General features: G+C 37.2%; 1 protein-coding gene across 4 annotated transcripts in view; it reads right to left on the bottom strand.

Moving 5' to 3' along the window:
- The window catches only part of TXNDC16 (thioredoxin domain containing 16), a 144,649-nt gene that overhangs the window by 82,333 nt on the left and 34,928 nt on the right, over positions 1-27,388 (bottom strand). For all 4 annotated transcript variants that reach the window (XM_086709752.1, XM_086709753.1, XM_086709755.1 and 1 more), the window contains 3 exons: positions 14,039-14,160; positions 6,409-6,499; positions 2,387-2,537 (listed from right to left, as the gene is read on the bottom strand). In XM_086709752.1, coding sequence (XP_086565878.1) covers positions 2,387-2,537; positions 6,409-6,499; positions 14,039-14,160 — 364 coding nt within the window. The remainder of the gene's footprint in view (positions 1-2,386; positions 2,538-6,408; positions 6,500-14,038; positions 14,161-27,388) is intronic.

Below are 27,388 nucleotides of genomic sequence, written 5' to 3'. Positions count from 1 at the left end.
TTCTGATAAGTACATATAGTAAAGTGAAGTAACACCAGAAAATTGCTCTCCTCATTATCTATCTTTAAAAAAAAAAACAGTTTTAGGGGCGCCTGGGTGGCGCAGTCAGTTAAGTGGCCGACTTCAGCCAGGTCACGATCTCGCGGTCCGTGAGTTCGAGCCCCGCGTCAGGCTCTGGGCTGATGGCTCGGAGCCTGGAGCCTGTTTCCGATTCTGTGTCTCCCTCTCTCGCTGCCCCTCCCCCGCTCATGCTCTGTCTCTCTCTGTCCCAAAGATAAATAAATAAACGTTGAAAAAAAAAAATTAAAAAAAAAACAAAAAAACAGTTTTAAAACATAGCAAAACAAAACTAATAAGCAGAAACTTTAGGAATGGGACAGGACTTCAAGCCAGAATGTGGTAGTCAAAAAAGGAAATGCATATTTTTAGTAAAACTTGGGATTAGTTCTAGTCCTGCCTCAAAGAGCAAAAGTAGTACTGGTGAGTAGACAAAATCCTGAGAATTCTTAGTAATATTTCTGCATTGGGTAAGAAGGAAAGGAGTCTAGAGAGAACTGAGGCTTGTGAAGAACTGAACGTGAGCTGGTGTCTTTCTCAGGGTTCTATGCTGAAATGGAAGATAAAACAAATTCAGGGGATATTCTCTCCAAGAAGTAAGAAATATGCCCCCTCTGCCATGTGAAAGGAAAGGAAAAAGATTTATATACTGCTTTAAAAAAAAATATTTGAAGGCAAAATCCAACCAAACAAAAACTGACTCAAAATAAACTCTGGAATGAAGCCAGTAAAACTGGGGCTGATAAACTCTGAATCTATTTAAATGTAGAAGAAAAGCTTTTATAAGAGGAGGGAATTATAGTTACAAAATAAAATACAAGTATTACAAACCTTAATAATTAAAAATAACATAAAACTAACAAAAATCAGAGGGGTAAGAGGAGGGCCGCCTGGGTGGCTCAGTCGGTTAAGTGTCTGACTTGGGCTCAGATCATGATCTCACAGTTCGTGGGTTCAAGCCCCACGCGGGGCTCTGTGCTGACACCTCAGATCCTGAAGCCTGCTTCAGATTCTGTGTCTCCCTCTCTCTCTGCCCCTCCCCCACTGGCACTCTGTCTCTCTCTTAAAAATAAATAAACGTTAAAAAAATGAAAGAAGGGTAAGAGGAGCTAAGATGGAAATAAATATATTAACTTGATTTTCTCATTTTTCACAGCAAAAAGTAGATCAATTCTATCTAAAATGAAAATGTGTAGTTTTTTTTAAAAAAATAATTAATTTCTTAATGTTTTTCATAATCATTTTCAACATTCAAAACATTTCCTAAAGAGCCCACAAATGAACAAATGATATATCAAAATTTCCGTAATCCTTCTTTTCACATCACCTTCTTTTTCCTCTGCTGAATTCAAGTAAGAATATAAATTTCTTACTATAAAGTAGCACATACAATAGGATGTGTCTATTAATCCACACACCCACAGACACTGTATGTATCTATATGGGTACAGACTGGTGTGATGGTCATCTGACATCTAATATTTCTGAGTTCCAGGATTAGATGGCTTAAAAATTTTTTTTCTTTATATTTTGCCACACTGTTTGGATTATTTATAATACACATGCATCATTTTTATTTACAAAGGAAGTACTCAGTAAGAAGGCCTACTGAGGTTTTGTGCATGCTCAGGACAATCCTTCAAACTTTCAGAGAGAAAGGTCTGATGATCACCATCTCTATAAATTCTTCCCAGCTAGCACTAAGGAAAGTGGGGCACCAGAAATGCTATAGTCCAATATTTACCAACTTTTAAAGTAGCCATCAAAACATTCACAAAAGAAGTCTTTCCTAACCATGATATGATCTTTGTGATCTTGGAGTGGTTGCAGTTCATTATAACTACCACATAGGGGGGCCTGGATGGCTCAATCACTTAAGCTGCTCACTCTTGATTTTGGCTCAGGTCCTGATCTAGATTCATGAGTTCGAGCCCCACATCTGGCTCCACACGATCTTCTTGGGATTCTCTCTCCCCCTCTCTCTCTGCCCCTCCCCTGCTCATGTTCTCTCTCTCTCTCTCTGAAATAAATTAAAAAAAAAAAAAGAAATATTTATTTAAAAAAAAAAACTACCACAGAATATTTCCACTTACACGAAGCTATATTTGGATTTCAATGCAACAATACTTCCAGGCATTAAAATATAATTTCATGAATATTATTCTATTCTACCTTTAATAAGTAGTTACTCATAAATCACCCTCAATGAGTATGTCCAAGGAAATGGGAAAAGATAGAGCACATCTAAATAAAATTTAGCATATCTATGGATGAAAACTTAATAAATTTTATGTATGAATTATCTAATATATTAAAGTAAGAAACATACCAGCAGAGGTGCTTCCATTGTCTTAATAAATCGATGAATGTTTAGTGTAGCCAGTGGCTGTTCCATCAGTGTTCTTCTACATTGCTGGGTCAAATCCAAGACTTGTTTACAATGAAAAAAGTAGAAATGTGCATTTTCTATGGCCTCAGTGCTGCAAATTAAAAATTAGGGACACAAGACAACACATGAAGAAGTTCAACGTATGATCTTTCTACCATCCAGAAAGACATAGTTCCAAGTATCTTTGCCTTTAAGTCTCATGCTATTGAATTACCTTTTTAGTAAAAATGTAAAACAGTAAAACAAAATAAAATGGACCTAAGCGAAAAAGAAGGTACAGTTTTTGAGTTGTATAAGCAACTTTTTTCCCTGAGCTCTTTAATACGGTAGTTTCTAAATTAGATTACAGGCAGGTCTACACAATTTTTTTTTTTTTTTTTAATAAAAGACTGTCACCTTGAGGACAAGGAGATTATCTTCAAATGTAGTTGCTTTTCTAGAACTATGCTAAATAAAGCCTTGTAACACAAATTTTCTAGGTTTAATTTAAACTCAAATCTGTTTTGAATAAACTTCAGCCAAAACATGCCTTAAGATAGAAACCATGTGACAGTTTGTGGGAGTTTGTGAGTTTGTATCTGAAATATTACAAAACTCAGCAAATATGGCTTATAATTTGAGTTCTGGCATCCTGTCAATATGACAATTCAAAGGTAAACTTATAGTGGGTAAGTAAGGTTTGCCAAAATTAAAATAACATTTTAAAAATCTCCATATGGCATTAGTAGGGTTTGGTAAAAACTGTAAATTTTTATTTTTAAAATGTTATTTCAATTCTTGATACATGCTTAAACTGAGATCTGAGGTTCACTGATTTCAAATTTAATGATAAACCAATTTCTAATAGATTTACTGATTAAAGAAATGATCACTCAAGGATTACTTAATGTGTACTAAATACAAAAGACTCAGATGAATAAGATAATTCAAATACTTGAGGGGCTTAGAATAAAGTGAATACATTTAGTTTCTTTAATGTAGTTTATAAGTGCTGTAACATGCAAAGTGCTATGAGAAACAGAAATATTTCATTCTGCTTCAAGTCAGGGAGAAGAAAGAAAGGGAGAGGAAGATCACAGAGATTAAAAACAGTAAAGAAAAGAATGACTTCTCCAAGAAGATAAGACAAATGGGTACTTTAGACAAAGGAAATATATAGCCAAGACCCAATCAAAGTATGTAATTTTTTAAGGAGAACCCTAAATATACTGAAAGTAAAGTGCTGAAAGCAGGAGGACCCAGCTGAGGTTGGACCTCATATCATAATCTCTGAAATAATAAAATAATACTGGAAAATTACTGAATCAGAGATCATGGGTTGTAGGTAACCAAAAAGGTAGTGGGGGGCTACTTATTGGAAGTGTAGAAGTATATACTACAGGATACAAGGAAAATTCAAGTAAGTGGATCAGAGAATGAACGTATAAATCTGAATAGCAAGAGTTCAAGGGACCTTCATTTTGCCATTAATACCTTTCAGCTCCCAACTCTCTCTATAATGACAACTCTCTCGGGGCGCCTAGGTGGCTCAGTCAGTTAAGCACCGACTTTGGCTCAAGTCATGATCTCACGGTTCATGAGTCTGAGCCCTGCATCAGGCTCTGTGCTGACAGCTCACAGCCTGGAGCCTGTTTCGGATTCTGTCTCTCTCTCTCTCTCTCTCTCTCTCTCTCTCTGCTCTTCCCCTGCTCATGCTCTTCCTCTCTCTCCTTCCAAAATAAACATTAAAAAATATATATATGTATATATATATATATATATATATATATGTGTGTGTGTGTATACACACACACACACACACACACACACACACACACATATGACAATTCTCTCTGCTTTACTTCTACATGGGCAAAAAATTCCTATAAGCAAGAGAGCCAAAACAGTGTACAGTTTAGTTTCTCCATGCTCAATTCCAAGTTCCTGAGAGGGGACCTAATTTGCTCAGATAAGCCAGTGGGCTGGCTGACCATGGATCAGATGGCCATCTCTGATTTAACTGACAGTGATAAATGGGGTGAGGGTGTAACATGTTTCTTGGTCTATACACAGATTCTTAAAGAAGGGAGTACGGGGAGGTAACAGAAACCCCTGGTGTTCCTATGGTATCTACCTCTTATACTACCTATCATGTACACCTCCCTTAACCAACATATAATTTCAAACAAATTCAGGCGCAATGTGCTATAACAACTAATATACTAGACTTATCCAGTGTTACAGCCCCAGCAACTAGAATAGTGCCTACCACACAGAAGGCATTCAATAAATATTTGTTGAGTAAAAGAATGAACAAAGGAAAAAATGCATTCACCTCTCCTCTACTAAGAGACAACCCAAAGTCATAGCCAACTTCTTCATCTAGAAGTCATGCCATATGACTACTGTACTCTGAATCCACAGTACCTTCCTGTCATATCAGGTCTAGGTATGATCACTCACCATTTTGCTACCCATGAAAAAATGAGTATTCAAACATCTCCAATGCATCATACACTCAAAAGTATACAAAAGAAAAAAAAAGAATAACTGGATATCTTAAAATTCTCATTTTAAAAATAAGGGAAAGCAAAAACCCCTCCAGAACATTACCATGTTTAGCCATAGATCAGAAAATATACTATGTATATAGTATATCTTGCTGAACAGAATTTGTAAGATAAAATGACAGAACCTATATACATAATAAATAAATAACTTAATTTAAATTGCTAATAAACACCCCTCTATGTTTTAGGCATGTCACCTTTATTTACAACTATAAAGTTGAAAATAATAAATAAAGACGCTAGTGACACACACAAAAAAGTATAAACAATTAACCCTCAGAAAAACTGTGGAGCTAGGATAGAACCGCCATGAGATGAGAATAAGAAGGCTTCCCCCAGTCTACACTGGGAGTAGCAAACCAGCTGCTCATCGTTATCTCAAGACTCCATGACTTAGGGCAAAGCTCTGTGGTACCGTCAACACAAGTCTCAAATTGCTAAAAATATTAATTTTTATACAAACAGTAAACATGCATCAGAGTTTTATTTAACTCGTTAATAAGGGAACCAGCAGAGTGACAGTTCACGAACAGATAATGTAAAAAGGAATACGAGCTAACTTTGTACAGAGTGGTAAAAACAGAACGTCTCTTCTCAGGAACTTAATTCTCTGCCTACCCACTCCTCTCAAAAAACCATTTCACTTAATCTGCTTTCTATGCTCTAACCTCTAAATTTACAAAGTTGTAAAATGTCTGGGGTTTAATTGTGTATAGTATATCAAACAGTCACTGTTTTCTGAGAGGTTAGCAAGAGGGCTCATTAAAAACTCTTGCATGGTGTAAGTCACAGAATCACCATTTTGCTTGGCTTTGGGTTAATTTTCCTGACAAGCATTTTAAAGCCACATCTTTAAAATACATGGCTATTCCTTGTATCTGTAAGTACTAAAGAAAAACTTCAACCCTAGGTTGCCCAGGCAAAAAGTCAAAAGAAGGTCTCAACCTGAAATTGTAAGCTAGAAACTAGACATGAAAAATAAACATTTAAAACGTTCTGCTCAAAAACGGTACTTAAATATATTTAAGACTATTCTGACAAAATAACTTACAGAACTCTCAGAAAGAACTTCTGGAGCTTAGTTATGAAAGCTGTTATTTTATCACCTATCTGATCACTGTGGGAGATGTAATCCTAAAATACACTTGGCCACTCATGGGATCACATCTTGTGGCTTATCCATTTTGACTTTGTTCACCTTAGCCTAATATCACCTCTGTATATTTAAAATCATTTTCAGACTGTAGAACAGCAGACAATAGTAATGAAGGGGATTTCTGGTTTCATTTATATATTCACATCTGCTTACAATTCCTTTCGGGTAAGTCCACAATGTGAGTCTGATGGAGATGTTGAGTAAGTAATGTAAAAGAAGCAAACTTAAAATTGTTCACATATGCCTCTTGTACTTACCCAATACTTTCCAAAAGGGCAATTTCCGTGGTCAGGACAAACTGGTACGTGGTCCCATACACAAAAGCAGCTTCCATGACCGCTCTATGCTCTGAAGAAGAGATAAGGGAGTTGGGAGACATGAGGAGCCAGTTTGTGTGACTCTCTTCTGAATATTGCCCTACAGCCTTTTAGGCTCTATTATAAAGAAAAATCCCTTGTAGAGATCCCAGTTGGGAAAATGCAGGCAGTTAAAGCAGTTATGAAAAGTCTATTCTATTCAAGGAAAGAGAAGAGTTAAGAGGGAATAAAAGTGAGTTATACTTGAGAATATAACATATGACAAATCTGTACAGTTTCTTCCTTGTAGTGGGGGAGAGACTATGCATCTACCATCCGACTTTTATATATTTTAGATGTGTATATGCCTGCTTATTGTTTCTGGCTTGGTTATCTTTTAATCAAACTTATTCTTATATATAGCTCAAAAAGAAACAATTCCACAAAGCATATAAAGAAAAACAATAATTTCTCCCCATTTTCAATTCCCAAGAGACACCTGCTTTCAATTCTCTGTTTCTTTTGGTATTTACCTCCAAGTCTTTAAATGACATTCTCACACTCTTATTTCCTGATTTTTTTTAAGTGTTATTGCTATTACCTATTGACTTCCCACTTTGGCAGATGACAAATTAGCTCTTTCCCAAAACCTCGCTTCACAAACATACATATTTCTATCCCCTCGATAATCCCAATATAGTTCTAATTTTTATTAGCTCAAATATCAGTATTTACATGGTTGTAACTCAGCAAATATTATTTACAAGTGAGACATAGGGTGTAAAATGAACATTTCTCTTTTCTCGAACAACTACCTTTTCCACTGGCTATAACTTTTTAATTTCTACTTAAATTTCTTTCTAAATTCTTCCACAACTGGCTAATGCTCTCAATACTCCAAACAGATCTGGCACACTATTGGCCTCCTCATCCTGGAGACATTTCTGCACAGCCTTCTGGTTTGCTGCAATGTAGACTACTGCAACTTGATGTGCTGCATGGCTTTCATCCTGGGAACTCACTTCGTCATCATCCTAGGAATTCTCTTACTCTTTCTCTTGTGTTGGGTCCTTTGGCCTGTTACCCATATCTTCTTTCTTTTTTTTAAATATGATTTATTGCCAAATTGGCTAACATACAGTGTGTACAGTGTGCTCTTGGTTTTGGGGGCAGATTCCCATGGCTCACCGCCTACATGCAACACCCACTGCTCATCCCAAGTGCCCTCCTCAATGCCCATCACCCATTTCCCCCTCCCCCGCCCCCCATCAACCTCCAGTTTGTTCTCTATATTTCAGAGTCTCTTATGATTTGCCTCCCTCCCTCTTTGTTTATAACTATTTTTTCCTCTTCCCTTCCCCCATGGTCTTCTGTTAAGTTTCTCAAGTTCCACATATGAGTGAAAACATATGATATCTATCTTTCTCTGACTTATTTCACTTAGCATAATACCTTCCAGTTCCATCCACGTTGCTGCAAATGGCCAGACTTCATTCTTTCTCATTGCCAAGTAGTATTCCATTGCGTGTGTGTGTGTATGTATGTATATGTATGTATGTGTGTATGTGTTTGTGTGTGTGTGTGTGTGTGTGTGTGTGTGTGTGTGTGTGTGTATATATATATATATATATATATATATATATATATATATATCACATCTTCTTTATCCATTCATCAGTTGATGGACATTTGGGCTCTTTCCATAATTTGGCTATGGTTGAAAGTGCTGCTATAAATACTGGGGTACATGTGCCCCTATGAATCAGCACTCCTGTATCCTTTGGATAAATTCCTAGTAGTGCTATTCCTGGGTCATAGGGTAGTTCTATTTTTAATTTTTTGAGGAACCTCCATACTGTTTTCCAGATTGGCTGCACCAGTTTGCATTCCCACCAACAGTGCAAGAGGGTTCCCGTTTCTCCACATCCTCGCCAGCGTCTGTTGTTTCCTGAGTTGTTAATTTTAACCACTCTGACCAGTGTGAGCTGGTTATCTCAGTGGGGTTTTGATTTGTATTTCCCTAACGATGAGTGAGGTTGAGCATCTTTTCATGTGCCTGTTGGCCATCTGGATATCTTCTTTGGAAAATTGTGTCTATTCATGTCTTCTGCCCATTTCTTCACTGAATTATTTGTTTTTCAGGTGCTGAGTTTGGTTAAGTTCTTTATAGATTTTTTTATACTAACCCTTTATATGATATGTCATTTGCAAATATCTTTTCCCATTCCATCTGTTGCCTTTTAGTTTTGTTGACTGTTTCCTTTGCAGTGCAGAAGTTTATCTTGATGAGGTCCCAGTAGTTCATTTTTCCTTTCAATTCCCTTGCCTTTGGAGATGTATCGAGTAAGAAATTGCTGTGGCTGAGATCAAAGAGGTTGTTGCCTGCTTTCTCCTCTGGGGTTTGATGGTTTCCTGTCTCACATTTAGGTCCTTCATCCATTTTGAGTTTATTTTTGTGTATGGTGTAAGAAAGTGGTACAGTTTCATTCTTCTGCATGTTGCTGTCCAGTTCTCCCAGCACCATTTACTAAAGTGACTGTCTTTTTTCCATTGGATACTCTTTCCTGCTTTGTCAAAGATTAGCTGGCCATACATTTATGGATCCATTTCTAGGTTCTCTATTCTATTCCATTGATCTATGTGTCTGTTTTTGTGCCAATACCATACTGTCTTGATGATTACAGCTTGGTAGTAGAGGCTAAAGTCCAGGATTGTGATGCCTCCCGCTTTGGTTTTCTTTTTTCAAGATTACTTTGGCTATTTGGGGTCTTTTGTGGTTCCATACAAATTTTAGGATTGTTTGTTCTAGCTTTGAGAAGGCTGCTGGTGCAATTTTGATTGGGATTGCATTGAATGTCTATATTGCTTTGGGTAGTACTTACATTTTAACAATACTTATCCTTCCAATCCATGAGCATGGAATGTTTTTTCATTTCTTTGTGTCTTCTTCAATTTCCTTCATAAGCTTTCTATAGTTTCCAGCACATAGATCTTTTAAATCTTTGGTTATGTTTATTCCTAGGTATGTTATGGTTCTTGGTGCAATTGTCAATGGGCCAGTTTATTTCCCTTTCTGTTGCTTCATTATTGGTGCATAGAAATGCAACCGATTTCTGTACACTGATTTTGTACCCTGCAACTTTGCTGAATTCATGTATCAGTTCTAGCAGTCTGATGATGGAGTCTTTCAGGTTTTCAGGTAGAGTATCATGTTGTCTGCGAAAAGTGAAAGTTTGACTTCTCTGCCGATTTTGAGGTCTTTTATTTCATTTTGTTGTCTGATTGCTGATGCTAGGACATCCAACACTATGTTAAACAACAGTGGTGAGAGTGATATCCCTGTCATGTTCCTGATCTCAGGGGGAAAGCTCTCAGTTTTTCCCCACTGAGGATGATACTAGCTGTGGGCTTTTCACATATGTCTTCTATGATGTTTAGGTATGTTCCCTCTATCCCGACTTTCTTGAGGGTTTTTATTAAGAAAGGATGCTGTATTTTGTCAAATACTTACTCTGCATCTATTGACAGGATCACATGGTTCTTACCCTTTCTTTTATTAATGTGATGTATCACATTGATTTGCAAATATTGAACCAGCCCTGCAGCCCAGGAATGAATCCCACTTGATCATGGTGAATAATTCTTTTTATATGCTGTTGAATTCAACTTGCTAGTATCTTGTTGATAATTTTTGCATCCATGCTCGTCAGGGATATTGGCCTGTAATTCTCCTTTTTAGTGGGGTCTCTGTCTGGTTTGGGAATCAAGGTAATGCTGGCTTCATAGAATGAGCCTGGAAGCTTTCCTTCCATTTCTATTTTTTTGGAACAGATTGAGAAGAATAGGTATTAACTTTGCTTTAAATGTCTGGTAGAATTACCCCTGGGAAGTCATCTGTCCCGGGACTCTGGGAGACTTTTGATAACTGATTCAATTTCTTCACTAGTTATGGGTCTGTTACCCACATCTTCTTAACTGTTTTGCTCCCTTGCTCCCATTCTCTACCACCTTCCTGTGAGAGGATATAGGAAATACACGTTTTGCGAACTTACACTTCTGAAAGTGTCCTTATTCTATACTGTAACTAACTGTAGTTGTCTGCATATTGAATTCTAGGTTCAAGTAATTTCCCCTAAGAATTTCGATAGCATTGCTCCATTTTCTTCAGTTTCTAGGGCTGCAACTAAGAGGACAAATGCCATTCTGATGCTTGATCCTTTAAATGTATACACTCTTTCATTATTTCTGGAACATTTTAGAACAGTGTTAGTTCCCAATATTCTGAAACTGCATAATAAGATGCTTTGGTGTGGCAAAGCATTCATCCATTCATCCATTACGCTGGGATTCAGTGAGCCCTTTCAGTTTGGAAGCTCAAATCCTTCAGTTCTGGGAAATATTTTCAAAGTATTTATTTGAAATATTTCTTCCTTTTCATTTCATTTTCCCTTTTTTCCTCACTGCCATTTCCAGGCAGTCATCTTCTTCTTCCCCGTGGATCTTCTACCATTTGAGTCAATTATCATCAGAGTATTCCCCTCACCATTCTGCCTTTGAGTGGTAGATGACCACCCCAGCCAGAGACAACTCCCCTCATTACACACACACACACACACACACACACACACACACACACACACAAAATTGGCTTCTGTCACACTGTTACTCTCTCCAATACTACTCCCATTATAATCCTTTGTGATTTTATTATCCCCATAGATGATCCTTGCAAAATCCTAGCCTCTCAGTCTTTGGTCTTCTCTAGACACTTCAGTGATCTCTCTTCAAATCTACCTTAACCACTCACTGCTATGATCCTACTCCAGGCCTTGTAATAACCCAATCACTGCAAACCCCTCCAAAATCTCAGTGTCTAGCATCCCCAGCACTACCTCTTCCCTCCATAAATACACACACCCCTCCATCTCAAAGTTACTCTGTCTAGTACATAATCCTCCAGGAACTACAGTCTTACCATTTTCACTGTCCTTCACTCCTTCAAGTCTTCTCTTCCCTCTTAACCCAGCTTACATTCCATGGTCAGTCTTTATATAATCACTCCCCTGCCTGTCTGGCTAAAATACAATCCAGGTTAAATCAGCCACTCTGCCTATTCTGTACTTACACCTATAAAAGTAAACATGGCTGGAGGGGGCAAAAACCAAAAAACCTGTAAGCATCACCATAATACTGATCTCACTTTAGATTACTGATATCAACTCTTATTGCTGCCTAGCAACCATTCTTTATTTTCAGGCCTTCTAAAACAACTATTTAATCTCTTCTCTCCTCAAGCTATCTGATGATTTTATTTCTAGTTCACTGAGAAAACACAGCCAATTAAAAAAGCAAAACCAAAGAAACTTCCATAAGCATTATATTTATCTACCCACTTAAAATTGAGGCCCATATTCTTTGTCTTCCCTCCTTTTACCACAGATGAATTTTCTGTGCTCCCAACAAAGAACCAACCCTCCCCTCATTCACTAGATTCAATCCCCTCTTGTCTACTCAGAGATGTTGCTTCAGTAATTCTCCCCACTTTTTCCTCCATGCTGTATTTACCCCTTCCTACTGGATCTTTCTTGTCAACATACAAATATGTTTCTTAAGAAATTCTTCACTTGACACACATACTCTTCCAACCACTGCCCCATTTTTCGAGAAATTTCTCTAATGAGTCTCCATATTCACAGTCTCCAGTTGCTTTCTACCTATTCTCTTGTATCCCCATTAGGCATTTACCCTTAGCACTCTACAGAAACTTGTCAAGGTCACCAACAAATTCCATACTGCTAAGAATGGCCAATAGGCAGCTCTTATCTTAAGTAACCCTTCAGCATCATTGACACAACTGTTGCTATCTCTTCCTCAAGATCTTATCTTTGCTTACAGGGCATCTCTACTACACAGTCCATTCCTTCCCTTTACTGGTTCCTTCTCACTTCAGTGACCTGTAAATGTTGACAGATCTAAACAGTTCAGTCTTCTCTTTTCCATCTAGGATCATTTGCTTTGTGATCTCTTCTGGTCTCACAGCTTTATCTCCCAAATTTATAACCCTAGTGTATATCTTTACCATCAAATGCAGATTAGTAATATCCAGCTACCTTGCTGATATCTCTTCTTGGGCGTATAAAGGGTATTTCACAAGCATGATGTCCAAAAAGTCTAGAGCTTCCTCTCCAAACTATTTCCAATCTTCCCCACCTCAGTTATCAGCAATTTCACCTTTAAAGTAACTCAGGCTAAAACCCCAGAGCCACCCTTGTCTCTGCTATTTCTCCCTCACTCGGAATCTAATATGTCAGAAAATTCAGTTAGTCCTACATCCAAAATACTGCTAGAATTCAAATTTATTGCCACCTCCACTGCTCACACCCTGGTCCAAGCCACCCACCATCATCTTTCGCCTGCCTTATTGGAATAACTACCTAATTTTCCTTCCTTATTCTACTGTTGCTACTTCCAGTCTATTCCAAACATAGAAGTCAGATTGATCCTGTTAAAATATACATCAGGGAGTTCTGGTTCCACTGTAGCAATGTAAACCCTCTCTAGCTCATCCCTTCACTGAGGACAAATAAAAACTATGAACAGTAACCTGAAAACCCTGAAATGTAAACAAAAACAGGCTGACTGTAGAGTATTATTTTACAAGTATATTAAATTCAGTGGCATGCTATGTAGCCATCAAGCTTTATGTTGATAAAAATTGTGATTTCCAGGGTGCCTGCGTGGCTTAGTCAGTAGAGCAGCTGACTTTGGCTCAGGTCATTATCTCACAGTTTGTGGGTTCGAGCGCCACATCAGGCTCTCTGCTGTTAGCGCAGAACCCACTTTGGATCCTCTGTTCCCCTCTCTCTGCCCCTCCCTCTTTCTCTCTCTCTCTCTCTCTCTCAAAAATAAACATTTTTTAAACAGTGATTTACAATAAATGATTTTATTTCCTAGAGCATATGTGATTTTTAAAATATCTTTAACATTTTATATTAACATGATCAAGTTACAACCATTAACAAATAAAAGTCCTGAAAGCATAACTATACTTTGTTCATGTTTATAAACTTCTTTACTACAAAATTATATATTAATGCTCAAGATGATGCTGTCAGAACTATACATTTTTTTTTAAATCAGGAAAAAGTCATAAATGGTATATATTAAAAAAGAAAAGCATTTAGTCAACATTTATCAAATACTATAGACTACTATACCAGGTACCATGAGGACTATAAGGAAATAAAAATAGTAATTAACACTTCCAGAACACTACTATACGCCAGGAAATACTTTAATTATTTGAATTCATTTGGTCCTCACAATAACACTAAAAGGTAGGCACAAATTATTTTCACCATTTTACTGATTAAAAAGCCTAAAGTTACATTAAGTTGTCCAAGGTCATACTGTAAGTTGTCGGGACAGGGTATCTAACCTAGGCAATCTGGCTCCAGGGTTTTTTTCAACCACGATACTATGCTGCTTGTTTAAAGAAAGAAAACATACTAGTAAGGATGCCATTTTAAGTCCTTCAACATTCTCAGAAAAGTGTACAGGCACAACAAAGATTAAAAGAAAAGCTCAATACCTGGTGTTCCGATGGCTCTTACATATGAGAATGCAATGTTTGCTTTTCCTTTCAGAGAATTTTCTATGTTCTGTAGGTCTTCCAGGGTGGTAATATATTTTACTTCATTAAAAAGAAGAGCACTGAAATAAACAGATGTAATTTGTAGAAAAATCTGATATATAGTTATCTAACATATATTTTGAGTAAGTTAAAGAACCTAATCAAAAAAAGAAACTTAAGTCTTTTGAACAAATTATCAGTAGTAAGAACCTAAGCATTTTAATACTGATTTAAAATCACTCTCTCAATCATTTGTCTGTCCCTATGAACATCAACCAGGAACAATTGTGAGAAATGGTGCTCATTCTCCACCCAAACCACCTTAATATATTTAAGTTGCATTCACTAACATCCCACTCTGGTCAAAGAATCCCTTACAAATCTCTAAGCCTTGAACACATTTCAGCCCTTTACACATCTAAACTGAAGGTTTCTTTTCAGAGAGTATAAGGCTCTGCATGACCTACTTCTCCCAACTCTGTACTGTTTTACCATTCCTCAGGTCTACATACTTTTGGCACACCTGAGGGACTTTGTACACACAATTCTTGTTGCTGAAGACTATTCCCTCTGCTCCTTCTCACATATCTGGTCTCAGTTTAAATATCATTGCCTCAAAGAAACCATCCCTGTTGGTGCTATGTAAGTAAGTCTGTAGCATTTTCTCTTTAATTTACATTATCTGATCCTTCCTAGTTCTTATCACAATTTATAATTGCTTATATATTTATTTACTTGCTTATCCCTGCCTTTCTTATTGAACTGTTTCCTTCTTTCATCAGGACCTTGCATATTTTATCACTATATCCACAATAACTTAGAATAGAACATAGTACACTAAATAAACAATATTTGTTGAATGCATGAAAGAAAAAACAAGGTGGGAATTATTTATTCTCATTCATTTGAAGAAGTGCAAATCCAAAACAGAAAAAGAGCTTACTTACTCAAAAATACATTTATGGAATTGAGGAGCCAGGAACAGAACATAAAACCGGTCTCTTCATTCCTAATTCAATGATCTTTCCACTTGACCATAATTCTTCCAAATCATCTTTTCAGTGTATAGATCAGACTAATTAGTCACATTTCTTCACCCAAAAGAATTTCCTTTTTAAATTTTCCAGTTCTGTATAAATTATCCATAGCAACTCATTCCACTTAATCCCCGTGTGTGTGTGTGTGTGTGTGTGTGTGTGTGTGTGTATTTTTGTTAGGCTAAACTTAAAGAATTTTTTAAAATTGTCTCATGTTCATGTACTTAAATAAACTATTTCCAATAGATTAGTCAACCATGGTTTCTTCTTACGGAAAACATGGTACTTTCTGCTTACACAACAGTTCTCAAACTTTTTGGTCTCAGGATACTTTTGTACCTTTAAAAATCACTGAGCCCCTCAAAGAGCTTTTGTTTATGTAGGTTATATCTATTTATAGTAATTAAATTATAAATTAAATAGAAGTTAAAATAGAAATTAAAACAGCAATTTAAAAATATTTGTTATTTATTGTAAAAATAATAAACACCACTGCATAGTAACACTTTATTTTAAAATAACTAAATTTTCCAAAACAAAAGAAAAAGTTGGTGATAAGAGTAGCATTGTTTTACATTTTTGCAAATCTCTTTAATATCTGGATTAACATAAGACAGCTGGATTCCCATATCTGCTTTTTCACTCAATCTGTTGTGACATCACACAGTATATCATATAGACTCTGAAAACTGAATTCATAAGAGAATGAGAATGAAAAAGGCAAATAATGTCTTAGTATTATTATAAAACTATTACTTTATGGGTACCCTGAAGTAAGTACCCTAAATTACACTGGCTTACATCTACATTATAGATTTCTTCAATTTTTTAAAAGAAATGTAAAACTTGATATTCTGTAATTGCCAGGGCTCTTTGTTTTATTTTTTTTTAATTTTTACAGTTTTTTAAAGTTTATTTATTTATTTTGAGAGACAGAGAGAGAGTATGAGTGGGGGGAAGGGGCAGAGAGGGAGAATCCCAAGCAGGCTCCACACACTCAGTGCAGAGCCCCTGTGGGGCTCAAATTCACAAAACCGTGAGCCACCCAGGCTTCCCTCTTGTTTTGTTTTTAAAAGAAATATTTACAAGGCATTACTCACTATATGCTAGATATTTTCAAGTTTTCATTTAAATTTAAATCCTCAATGGCATTATTTAAATATTATTTATTACACACACACATACACGCACACACATGAACACACACAAAAAACAGTTTGAGGGATTAAGTAACTTGTGGAGGTCATAGTGACAGTCACTGGTAGAGCTGAGATTCAAACTCAGGTCTTCTGGCACTAAGGCCAAACTGTGCTATTATTGACCACTCATAAATGGGAAACCAGGTGAAAAGGGAGGTATCTAATGAATAGTAAGGGAGTCTTGGTGGCAATTTGGGTTTTTTGCTGCTTATACATTTTAGCTAGCCTGTCCAGAATTACCTTTGAGACATTTCAGTCTGTGGGGAGGTGCCATCTAGTGAACTTAACTGAGCTACCATGGAAACTGTAAGCCCAGAAATTACATCTGCCCATTCACCTTTATTGCTCTAGCAACTCTAATCCATTTGCTTCAAAAACCGTATCTGGGAGTAGAAATCCCCCTAACCTTGCTTCTCAACAAAACTGGCAACTATAAATTAACAAAAGTCAACATTTGGGGGGCACCTACCACATGTCAGGCATAGTACTAAGCACTCCATGGTAATGGTAATTTTATCAGTTTGGGAACTGACCAGCTCTGAACTCCTCTCTTTTGCTTTGGGGATTTCCAGTTTTCTAGGTATTCAAGTCCCTCCCACACACACACATCAAAAGTTAATGATGTCATAAACTTGCTCTTCTAGGCTTCCTGCTGCAAGGCATGGCCATAAGACCCAGGATCACTTACCTAACATTCTGGACCAGAAGCCAGTGATGTAAAGTATACGGGACAGTATAGAATTATTTCAAGAGGCAACATAGCAACAGTCAGCTTTAAATGACAGGGGCGCCTGGGTGGCTCAGTCAGTTAAACATCTGAGTCTTGATTTTGGCTCAGGTCATGATCTCCCAGTTCATGGGATCAAGCCCCACGTCAGGCACTGTGCTGATAGTGCAAAGCCTGCTCAGGATTCTCCCTCTCTCTCTGCCCCTCCCTGCTGGTGCTTTCTCTCTCCCGCTCAAAATTAATAAACCTTTTTTAAAAATGTTAAAAGCAGGAATGACAACAGTATCAATGACAGCCCCAGCATAGGTGACACAGGCTGTGGCATCTGACACTCAGCAGTAATGCTACAGGTCATCCCCAGACTAGCTGTGTATCATGCTTTGACTATAATTTAGAGCTGTATTAAGTCTGAGTCCAGTTCTCCAGCCCTTCTAGTGAGCCTGAGATTTCCTATATCCACTCCAAATCCTTTTCTGCTTAAGCCAGTCAGACCCAGATTCAGAGGCTTATAACTAAAAACACTCAGAAATGCACTCAGTCTTGCTTAATTTTCATAGCAACCATCTGAGATCAGTACTATCATTAACTCCATTTTGCAGATAAGGTCATGGGGCTTAGAGAGGTTACCTTGCCTAATGTCCCAAAGCTCATTAAGTAGTCATTATCCATGAGATAATAATAACCAAAACTAATGACATTCATAATCTAATGATCTCCATGATTGTTTCCCAGTGGCTTCCTAACTTTAATAAGTTTTTAATGTTAATTTCCAGAATATGGGGACATCGAAGGATCTCTAGGATCCATGCATAAGCCTGTGCTCTTTCATTCAAGTCACAAAGAGGAGAAAACTGACAGAAATGGGTAAAAGGAAAAGTCTGTCTTGGCATTTCCTTGTTTAATGATGGGGTAAACCAGCCTGGGGTTGCTCTGACCTGGGCGCTCTCCCTGCTCTAGAAAGGCATTCCTTTTGCTTGGCATTCTTTTCTGGACACCCTCCTATCACAACCATTGGGTACATAAGATATATAACCCAGAACTGAATGGGTGTCAAAAAAAAAAAAAAAAAAAGAAAGAAAGAAAGAAAGAAAAAAAAAGAAACTGAAGAGTCTATTTGACCCTGCTTTTGGAGCAGCAGGCTTTCAGCCTTTTTTTTTGGAAAAAAAGACTATTTTTACATTATGTTTCTGTCATTACTCAGATTCTAAAACGCCAGTAAAAAAGGGAATATTCTCTTCTATTTTCCCATACCAAAATCCCTGTGACAAAAAAAAAATTTTTTTTTTTTTTTTAAAGAAAAGAGGGGCGCCTGGGTGCCTCAGTTGGTTAAGTATCTGACTCTCGATTTTGGCCCAGGTCATGATCCCCCGGTTCATGAGTTCCAGACCCGCATCAGACTCCCTGCTGACAGCGTGGAGTCTGCTTGTGATTCTCTCTCTCTCTACTCTCTCTCTCTCTCTGCCCCTTCAGTGCACACTTTCTGTCTCAAAATAAATGAACTTCTATAAAAAAAGAAAAAAGAAAAAAGAGAGGAGGAGGGGAAGGAGGGAAAACAACACAGGGAGAAGAACAAATTATACAACCTTCTAATCCTCATTTGAGATTATAGTGCCTTAATCTCCTATACCTCACTTGACCTCCCTCACACTGGTTAGATATATGATATTGTCAATCAACAAATAAATATTAGTTGCTACTTTAACTTTATTTTTCTAAATATTACCCCTTTTCATCCAAAAACTGGGAGTAAAATTTTCCTCATGTAATTATCAAACCACTGAATTCCACGAGATTTAACTATGTATATTTTAGAAACCATGGCTAAGAACTTCTAGAATATAAATCCCAATACTCATTCTTAATATAAGTTGTATTTATTTTGCAAATTGGTATCATTTTCCATATGGTTCAAAACACAAGGAACCAAAAAGTTAACAGTCTACCTACAACACCTTCCCCCAATCCCAGCTCCCCCATTCCATTCCTGTCAACCTGTATTATCAGTTTCCTGCAAACCTTCAGTATCTGTGCCATATACATATAAGCCATAAACATATATTTATATATGCCCCTTTTAGAAGACAATCCTCCCTGGATTTCTCAGTGTTCCTACACAGTCCAAGTCTCCTGCAGATGAAACCTGCCTGGCAGGATATGACGTTGGAAACTGTCTCCTCGGCACCTTCTAAACTAGTCTCCTTTCCTTAGAAGCCATCAGCTCCCATTCAAAGAGCTATAAAACCTTTCCTATCTTCCCTGGAGCCAAAGAGAAAAATTTAGGGACAGAAACCTCCTTCTCCTGCCCCAGAGAGGATTTGTTAACTTTCAGAGAAAAAGATAAGCCTAGCACTCAATCTCCAGAAGGAAATATTAGATGTTCCAGCTCCTATAGAAGCTCAGAGAGTCATAATTTCTGAGTTCTCCTCCAAACCTTACTATCAGTACAGGTGTAAGCATACGGTTCTTACTTTACTGCTCTGTGGAGAACTGGGTAGAGGGACTTAGCACTACCATGCTACCCTGGCTGCTATCACTGTTGAGGGGTCTGATTGCTGATTCAGAGGGCTGGTGTTTCTGCAATTATATACCCAAGCAGGGTAACATCTGAGACCCTTCAGAGTTCTGGACTTAATACCTGCTATCTTACACACATGCAGCTGTATGGTACTCTAAACACTTGGTTTATGTGACTTAATACATCCTGAAAAAATCAAGGCAAGAAAATTTTAATAGATCAATATGTCAGTATATTTTTAACCAATGATATTTTAGGAATATTTTAAATATCTTACCAAAAACATACTTAACTGGCAATAAATGGTCTAAAATATAGAATTCTTTAACTATTTTGTGTCAAGCTTACCCTAACTTTATACCTGTTATTCTATTTTTAGATTTTTACTAACTTAATCTTTTTCTCAATTGCAATTTTCCTATATTAAAAGAATAAAAAGTTAGCTAAAACCTTGATCTCTCTTTCTGCCAAAGAAGCAAAGTCAAATATAATAGCAGATCACTGGTCTCAATCAAAACACTCTACATAAAGAACAAATTAAAATGCTTTGAAGAAAAAAATAGCATGGTTACACCTTTTTAAAAAGCAAGCCAAATAAAACATATAAATATTCTCAAATGTACATTTTAAGTATACATAAAAGTATTTTTAAGAAATATAAAAACAATCCAAACATTATCCACAAATATTTATTTTTTTTGATTATGAAGTTTTAAAAAGTAGATTTAGGTCAAAAATAACTGACAAGTTAGGGGCACCTGGTTGGCTCAGTTGGTTGAGTGTCTGACTTTGGCTCAGGTCATGATCTCACAGTTGGTAAGTTTGAGCACCATGTCGGGCTCTGTGCTGACAGCTCAGAGCCTGGAGCCTGCTTCAGACTCTGTGTCTCCCTCTCTCTCTGCCCCTCTCCCGCTTGCAAGCGCGCACAAGTGCTCTCTCTCTCTCTCTCTCTGTCTGCCCCCCTCAAAAATAAACTTTAAAAAAATTTTTTTAAAAATAACTGACAAGTTAATTGAAATTAACATATTTGAATAAATGCCAGTAAGTTTTGGCTCAACAGTTTATTGCCTAATAAAATTCTTAACTTAAATTTAGAAAAATTATTTACATATAACTATATACATACTATATAATATACAATATATACGAATAGCTATGTACATATTTAGTATCAGATAATGCTATCTTAGAAAAAAGATAAAGCTCTTATGTATGTATGTAATATCAAATAACAGTGTCTTAGAAAAAAACACTCAAGGATATAAACATAAAGAGCTGTTCAGCTCCAGGTAATGGGATTATGAAGCATTTTAGGTGAGATTTTCATGGCTTTCTATATTTCTCATGCATTCTACAATAAAGATATTGTTCCTGTAATCTAACTAGTTTCTTGTTTCAGTCTTTTATTTTAATGTTTATTTTGAGAGAGCAAGAGAGTGTGCAGCAAGTGGGGCAGGGGCAGAGAGAGACTGCATGTGAGTGGAGAAGGGTCTGGGAGAGAGGGAGAGAGAGAATCCCAAGTAGGTTCCACACCATCAGCACAGAGCCTGACATGGGGCTCAAACAAACAATGAGATCGTGACCTGTGCCAAAACCAACTAAACCACCCAGATGTCCCTCCAGTCTCTCATAAAATAATAAAAATTCAGGAAGATCAAAGGGCACAAATTTAATATACAGAAATCAGTATTCATATATTTATATATATTATACATATAACTATACATCATACTTCTGTATTTCACATATACGTGTATTATACATAGATACACGCCCATAAAATATCACTGTGTGTATGTTAGAAGACAATGAAAGAAAAGAACCCATTTACAACAGAAACTAGAGAGATAAAATATGTAGCAATATACTTGTGTCCAGTCATAGATGATGAACATATTAAAACACTATTGGAGGATAAAAAAGAAAAGCTGAACAAATGGAAAAACATCAGGATCTGGGATGGGAAGATTCATTATAGAGAAGTCAACTGTCCCTAAAATAATTTCTATGAATTTAATATCAGTAGGATTTAGTCAGGGAGGGGAAGAAACCAGACAAGTTAATTTTAAATGTCATATGTAAACAACACAAATAAGAAATTCTAAAAACAGAAATATGAAGGGCCTGGACCGTTCATCTATTATATTATAAAGGCTCAATTATTTTTTTTTTTTCAACGTTTATTTATTTTTGGGACAGAGAGAGACAGAGCATGAACGGGGGAGGGGCAGAGAGAGAGGGAGACACAGAATCGGAAACAGGCTCCAGGCTCTGAGCCATCAGCCCAGAGCCCGACGCGGGGCTCGAACTCAGGGACCGCGAGATCGTGACCTGGCTGAAGTCGGACGCTTAACCGACTGCGCCACCCAGGCGCCCCAAGGCTCAATTATTAAAGCAATGGTACTGCGATATACAGAAATGAAACAGAAAGTGCAAAAATAGACCTAAATATATATTTATGAGAGTTGAGTATAAAAGGCAACATCTTGAATAATGAAAGATCCACTAATCTCAGTTGTGTTGAGATAATTATGTAGCTACCTGGCTAATATAAAGCTAAATCCATTCCTTATACCATTCACTAAGTTAAATTCCAAACATCAAAGATTTAAACGAAAAACAGAAACCATTATAACACTAAGATAATAAATACAACCACACAAATAAAGCAAAAACAATTTAATGGAGAAAGGATAGCTAAAACAATTGGACATCCACATGCAAACAAATGAAATTAGACGCTGGCTTTACACTTTCACAAGAATAACTCAAATAGATCAGAGATCTAAATGTAAAACATCCAACTATAAAACTTTTGGAAGATAACATAGAAGAAAATCTTGGTGAACTTGTATTTGGCAATGAATTTTTGGATACAACACCAAAAGCACAATCCATGAAAGAAAAAAGTGTTAGGCTGGAATTCATTATTATTAAAAACTTCTGCTTTGGGGAACATGGGTGGCTCAGTTGATTAAGTGTCTGACTTTTTTTTTTTCTCTTTTAAAATTTTTATTTAAATTTCAGTTAGTTAACATACAGTGCAATATTGATTTCAGGAGAATTTTTAAAGAATTCATCACTTACATACAACACCCAGTGCTCATCATAAGTGCCTTCCTGGGGCGCCTGGGTGGCGCAGTCGGTTAAGCGTCCGACTTCAGCCAGGTCACGATCTCGCGGTCCGTGAGTTCGAGCCCCGCGTCAGGCTCTGGGCTGATGGCTCAGAGCCTGGAGCCTGTTTCCGATTCTGTGTCTCCCTCTCTCTCTGCCCCTCCCCCGTTCATGCTCTGTCTCTCTCTGTCCCAAAAATAAATAAACGTTGAAAAAAAAAATTTAAAAAAAAACAAAAAAAAAAAACAAAATAAGTGCCTTCCTAATACCCATCACCCACCTAGCCCATCCCCACCTCCCTCCCTCTATCAACCTTCAGTCTGTTCGCTATCATTAAGAGTCTCTTATGGTTTGTTTCCCTCTCTCTTATTTCTTTCCACCCCCCTGCCCATATGCTCATCTGTTTTGTTCCCTAAATTTCGCGTCTGTTGTTTGTAAATAATTTATTGTCACGTTAGCTAACATACAGCATATACAGTATAGTTTTGGCTTCGGGAGTAGATCCCAAAGATTCATCAATTACATACCACACACAGTACTCATCCCAGCAAGTGCCCTCCTCAATGCCCATCAACCATTTGCCCCACCTCCCCAACCCTCCACCCCCATCAACTCTCAGTTTTCTCTCTGTATTTAACAATCTCTTAGGGTTTGCCTTCCTCTCTGTAACTTATTTTTCCTTCCCTTCCCCTATGTAGGATAAGGATAAGTATTAGGATACTCAAATTCTGCATGAGTGAGAACATGTGATATTTGTCTTTTTCTGACTGGCTTATTTCACTTAGCATAATACCCTCCAGTTCCATCCATGTTGTTGCAAAAGGCAAGATTTCAATCTTTTTCATCACCAAGTAGTATTCCATTGTATATATATACCACATCTTATCTATTCATCAGTTGATGGACATAGGGGCTCTTTCCATAACCTGGCTATCAAGCACTGCTATAAACACTGGGGTACATGTGCATCTATGCCTCAGCACTACTGTAACCTTTGGATAAATTCTTAGTAGTGCTATTGCAGGGTCATACAGTAATTCTATTTTTAACTTTTTGAGGAACCTCCACAGTTTTCCAGAGCGGCTGCACCAGTCTGCATTCCCACCAAGAGTACAAGAGGGTTCCCCTTTCTCCACATCCTCCCCAGCGTCTGTTGTTTCCTGAGTTGTTAATTTTAGCCACTCTGACTGATGTGGGGTGGTATCTCAGTGGGGTTTTGATTTGTATTTCCCTGATGAGTGAGGTTGAGCATCTTTTCATGTGTCTGTTAGCCATCTGAATATCTTCTTTGGAAAAGTGTCTATTCATGTCTTCTGCCCATTTCTTCACTGGATTATTTGTTTTTCAGGTGGAGTTTGGTAAGTTCTTTATATATTTTTTATACTAATCCTTTATCCAATATGTCATTTGCAAATATCTTCTCACATTCCGTCTGCTGCCTTTTAGTTTTGTTGATTGTTTCCTTTGCAGTGCAGAAGCTTTTTATCTTGATGGGTCCCAGTAGTTCATTTTTGCTTTTACTTCTCTTGCCTTTGGAGACACGTCAAGTAAGAAATTGCTGTGGCTGAGGTCAAAGAGGTTGTTGGCTGCTTTCTCCTCTAGGGTTTTGATGGTTTCCTGTCTCACATTAAGTCTTTCATCTATTTTATTTTTGTGTATGGTATAAGACGGTGGTCCAGTTTCATTCTTCTGCATGTTGCTGTCTAGTTCTCCCAGCACCATTTGCTAAAGAGACTGTCTTTCTTCCATTGGATACTTTTTCCTGCTTTGTCAAAGATTAGCTGGCCATACATTTGTTGGTCCATTTCTGGGTTCTCTATCCTATTCCATTGGTCTATATGTCTATTTTTATACCAATACCATACTGTCTTGATGATTACAGCTTTGTAATAGAAGCTAAAGTCCAGGATTGTGATGCCTCCTGCTTTGGTTTTCTTTTTCAATATTACTTTGGCTATTTGGGGTCTTTTGTGGTTCCATACAAATTTTAGGACTGTTTGTTCTAGTTGAGAAGAATGCTGGTGCAATTTTGATTGGGACTGCATTGAATGTGTAGACTGCTTTGGGTATACACATTATATCCAATGTGTATACCCATTATAACAATATTTGTTCTTCTAATCCATGAACATGGAATGTTTTTTCATTTCTTTGTGTCTCCTTCAATTTTTTTCATATGCTTTTTATAGTTTTCAGCATACATATCTTTCATCTCTTTGGTTAAGTTTATTCCTAGGTATTTCATGGTTCTTGGTGCAATTGTAAATGGGATCAATTCCTTGATATTTCTTTCTGTTGCTTCTTTATCGGTGTATAGAAATGAAACTGATTTCTGGACATTTATTTTATATCCTGCAACTTTGCTGAATTCATGTATCAGTTCTAGCAGTTTTTTGGTGCAGTCTGTTGAGTATTCCATGTAGAGTATCATGTCATCCGTGGAAAGTGAAGTTTGACTTCTTTGCCAATTTGGATGCTTTTCACTTCATTTTGTTGTCTGACTGCTGATGCTAGGACTTCCAACACTATGTCAAACAGTGGTAAGAGTAGACATCCCTGTCATGTTCCTGACCTCAGAGTGAAAGCTCTCAGTTTTTCCTCATTAAGCATGATATTAGCTGTGGGCTTTTCATGTACGGCTTCTATGATGTTTAGGTATGTTCCTTCTATCCTGACTTTCTTGAGGGTTTTTATTAAGAAAGGAAGCTGTACTTTGTCAAATACTTACTCTGCATCTATTGACAGGATCATATGGTTCTTACCCTTTCTTCTATTAATGTGATGTATCAATTTGTGAATACTGAACCAACCCTATAGCCCAGGAATGAATTCCACTTGATGGTGGTGAATAATTCTTTTAATATAGTGTTGAATTCGATTTGCTAGTATCTTGTTGAGAATGTTTGCATCCACATTCATCAGGGATATTGGCCTGTAATTCTCCTTTTTAGTGGGTCTCTTTCTGGCTTGGGAATCCAGGTAATGGTGGCTTCATAGAATGAGTTAAGAAGCATTCCTTCTGTTTCTATTTTTTGGAACAGCTTGAGAAGAATAGGTATTAACTCTGCTTTGAATGTCTCATAGAATTTCCCTGGGAAGCCATCTGGTCCAGGACTCTTACTTGTTAGGAGATTTTTGATAACCGATTCAATTTCTTCACTGATTATGGGTCTGTTCAAATTTTCTATTTCCTCCTGTTTGAGTTCTGGTAGTGTGTGGGTGTCTAGGAATTTGTCCATTTCTTCCAGATTGTCCAGTTTGTTGGCATATAATTTTTCATAGTATTCTCTAATAATTGTTTGTATTTCTGTGGTGTTGATTGTGATCTCTCTCTCCTCTTTTATTCATGGTTTTATCTATTTGGGTCCTCTCTATTTTCTTTTTGAGAAGTCTGGCTAGGGGCTTATCAATTTTACTCTTTCAAAAAAACCAGCTCTTAGACACATCAATCTGTTCTACTGTTTTTGGATTCTATATTATCTGTTCTAATCTTTATTATTTCTCTTCTTCTGCTGGCTTTGGGCTTTTCTTTGCTGCTCTGTTTCTAGTTCCTTTAGGTATGAGGTTAGGTTCTATACTTGGGATCTTTCTTGCTTGTTGAGATAGGCCTGGATTGCAATGTATTTTCCTCTTAAGACTGTCTTTGCTGCATCCCAAAGGGTTTGGGCTATCATGTGTTCATTTGCTTCCATACATTTTTTAATTTCTTCTTTAATTTCCTGGTTGACCCATTCATTCTTTAGTAGGATGTTCTTTAATCTCGATGTATTTGGAGGCTTTCCAAAGTTTTTCTTGACATTGATTTCAAGTTTCATTGCATTGTGATCTGAAAATATACATAAATATAAAATATCTCAATCCTTTTATATTTGTTGAGGGCTGTTTTGTGACTCAGTACGCGATCTATTTTGGAAAATGCTCCATGTGCACTCGAGAAGAATGTGTACTCTACTGCTTTTGGATGAAAACTTCTGAATATATCTGCTAAATCCGACTGCTCCAGTGTATCCTTGAAGGCCATTGTTTCCCAATTAATTTTCTGCCTACATGATCTGTCCACTACTATAAGTGGAATATTAAAGCCTTACAGTATTATTATCAATAATTACAGTATTATTGTCAATAAGTTTGCTTATGTTTGTGATTAATTGATTTATATATTCAGGTACTCCATGTTGGGGGCATAAACATTTATAATTGTTAGCTCTATTTGATGGGTAGACCCCTTAATTATTATATCATGACCTTCTTCATTTCTTTTTTTTTTTTTTTTAATTTTTTTTTAACGTTTATTTATTTTTGAGACAGAGAGAGACAGAGCATGAATGGGGGAGGGTCAGAGAGAGGGAGACACAGAATCTGAAACAGGCTCCAGGCCCTGAGAGGTCAGCACAGAGCCCGACGCGGGGCTCAAACTCACGGAGTGTGAGATCGTGACCTGAGCCGAAGTCGGCCACTTAACCGACTGAGCCACCCAGGCGCCCCTGACCTTCTTCATTTCTTGTTACAGTCCTTAGTTTAAAATCTAGTTTGTCTGATATATGTATGGCTATCCCAGATTTCTTTTGACTTCCAGTAGCATGCTAGATGGTTCTCCATCCCCTCACTTTCAGTCTGCAGGTGTCTTCAGGCCTAAAATGAGTCTCTCGTAGGCAGCATAGAGATGGATCTTTGTTTTTTATCCATTCTGATACCCTATATATTTTGACTGGGGTA

Source organism: Puma concolor, chromosome B3 (genome assembly GCF_028749965.1).
Source record: "Puma concolor isolate L17-30 chromosome B3, mPumCon1.1.hap2, whole genome shotgun sequence".
NCBI classification, from domain to species: Eukaryota; Metazoa; Chordata; class Mammalia; order Carnivora; family Felidae; genus Puma; species Puma concolor.
The sequence above is the reverse complement of the archived record's forward strand: the minus strand, read 5'-3'. Positions and strand labels throughout refer to the sequence as shown.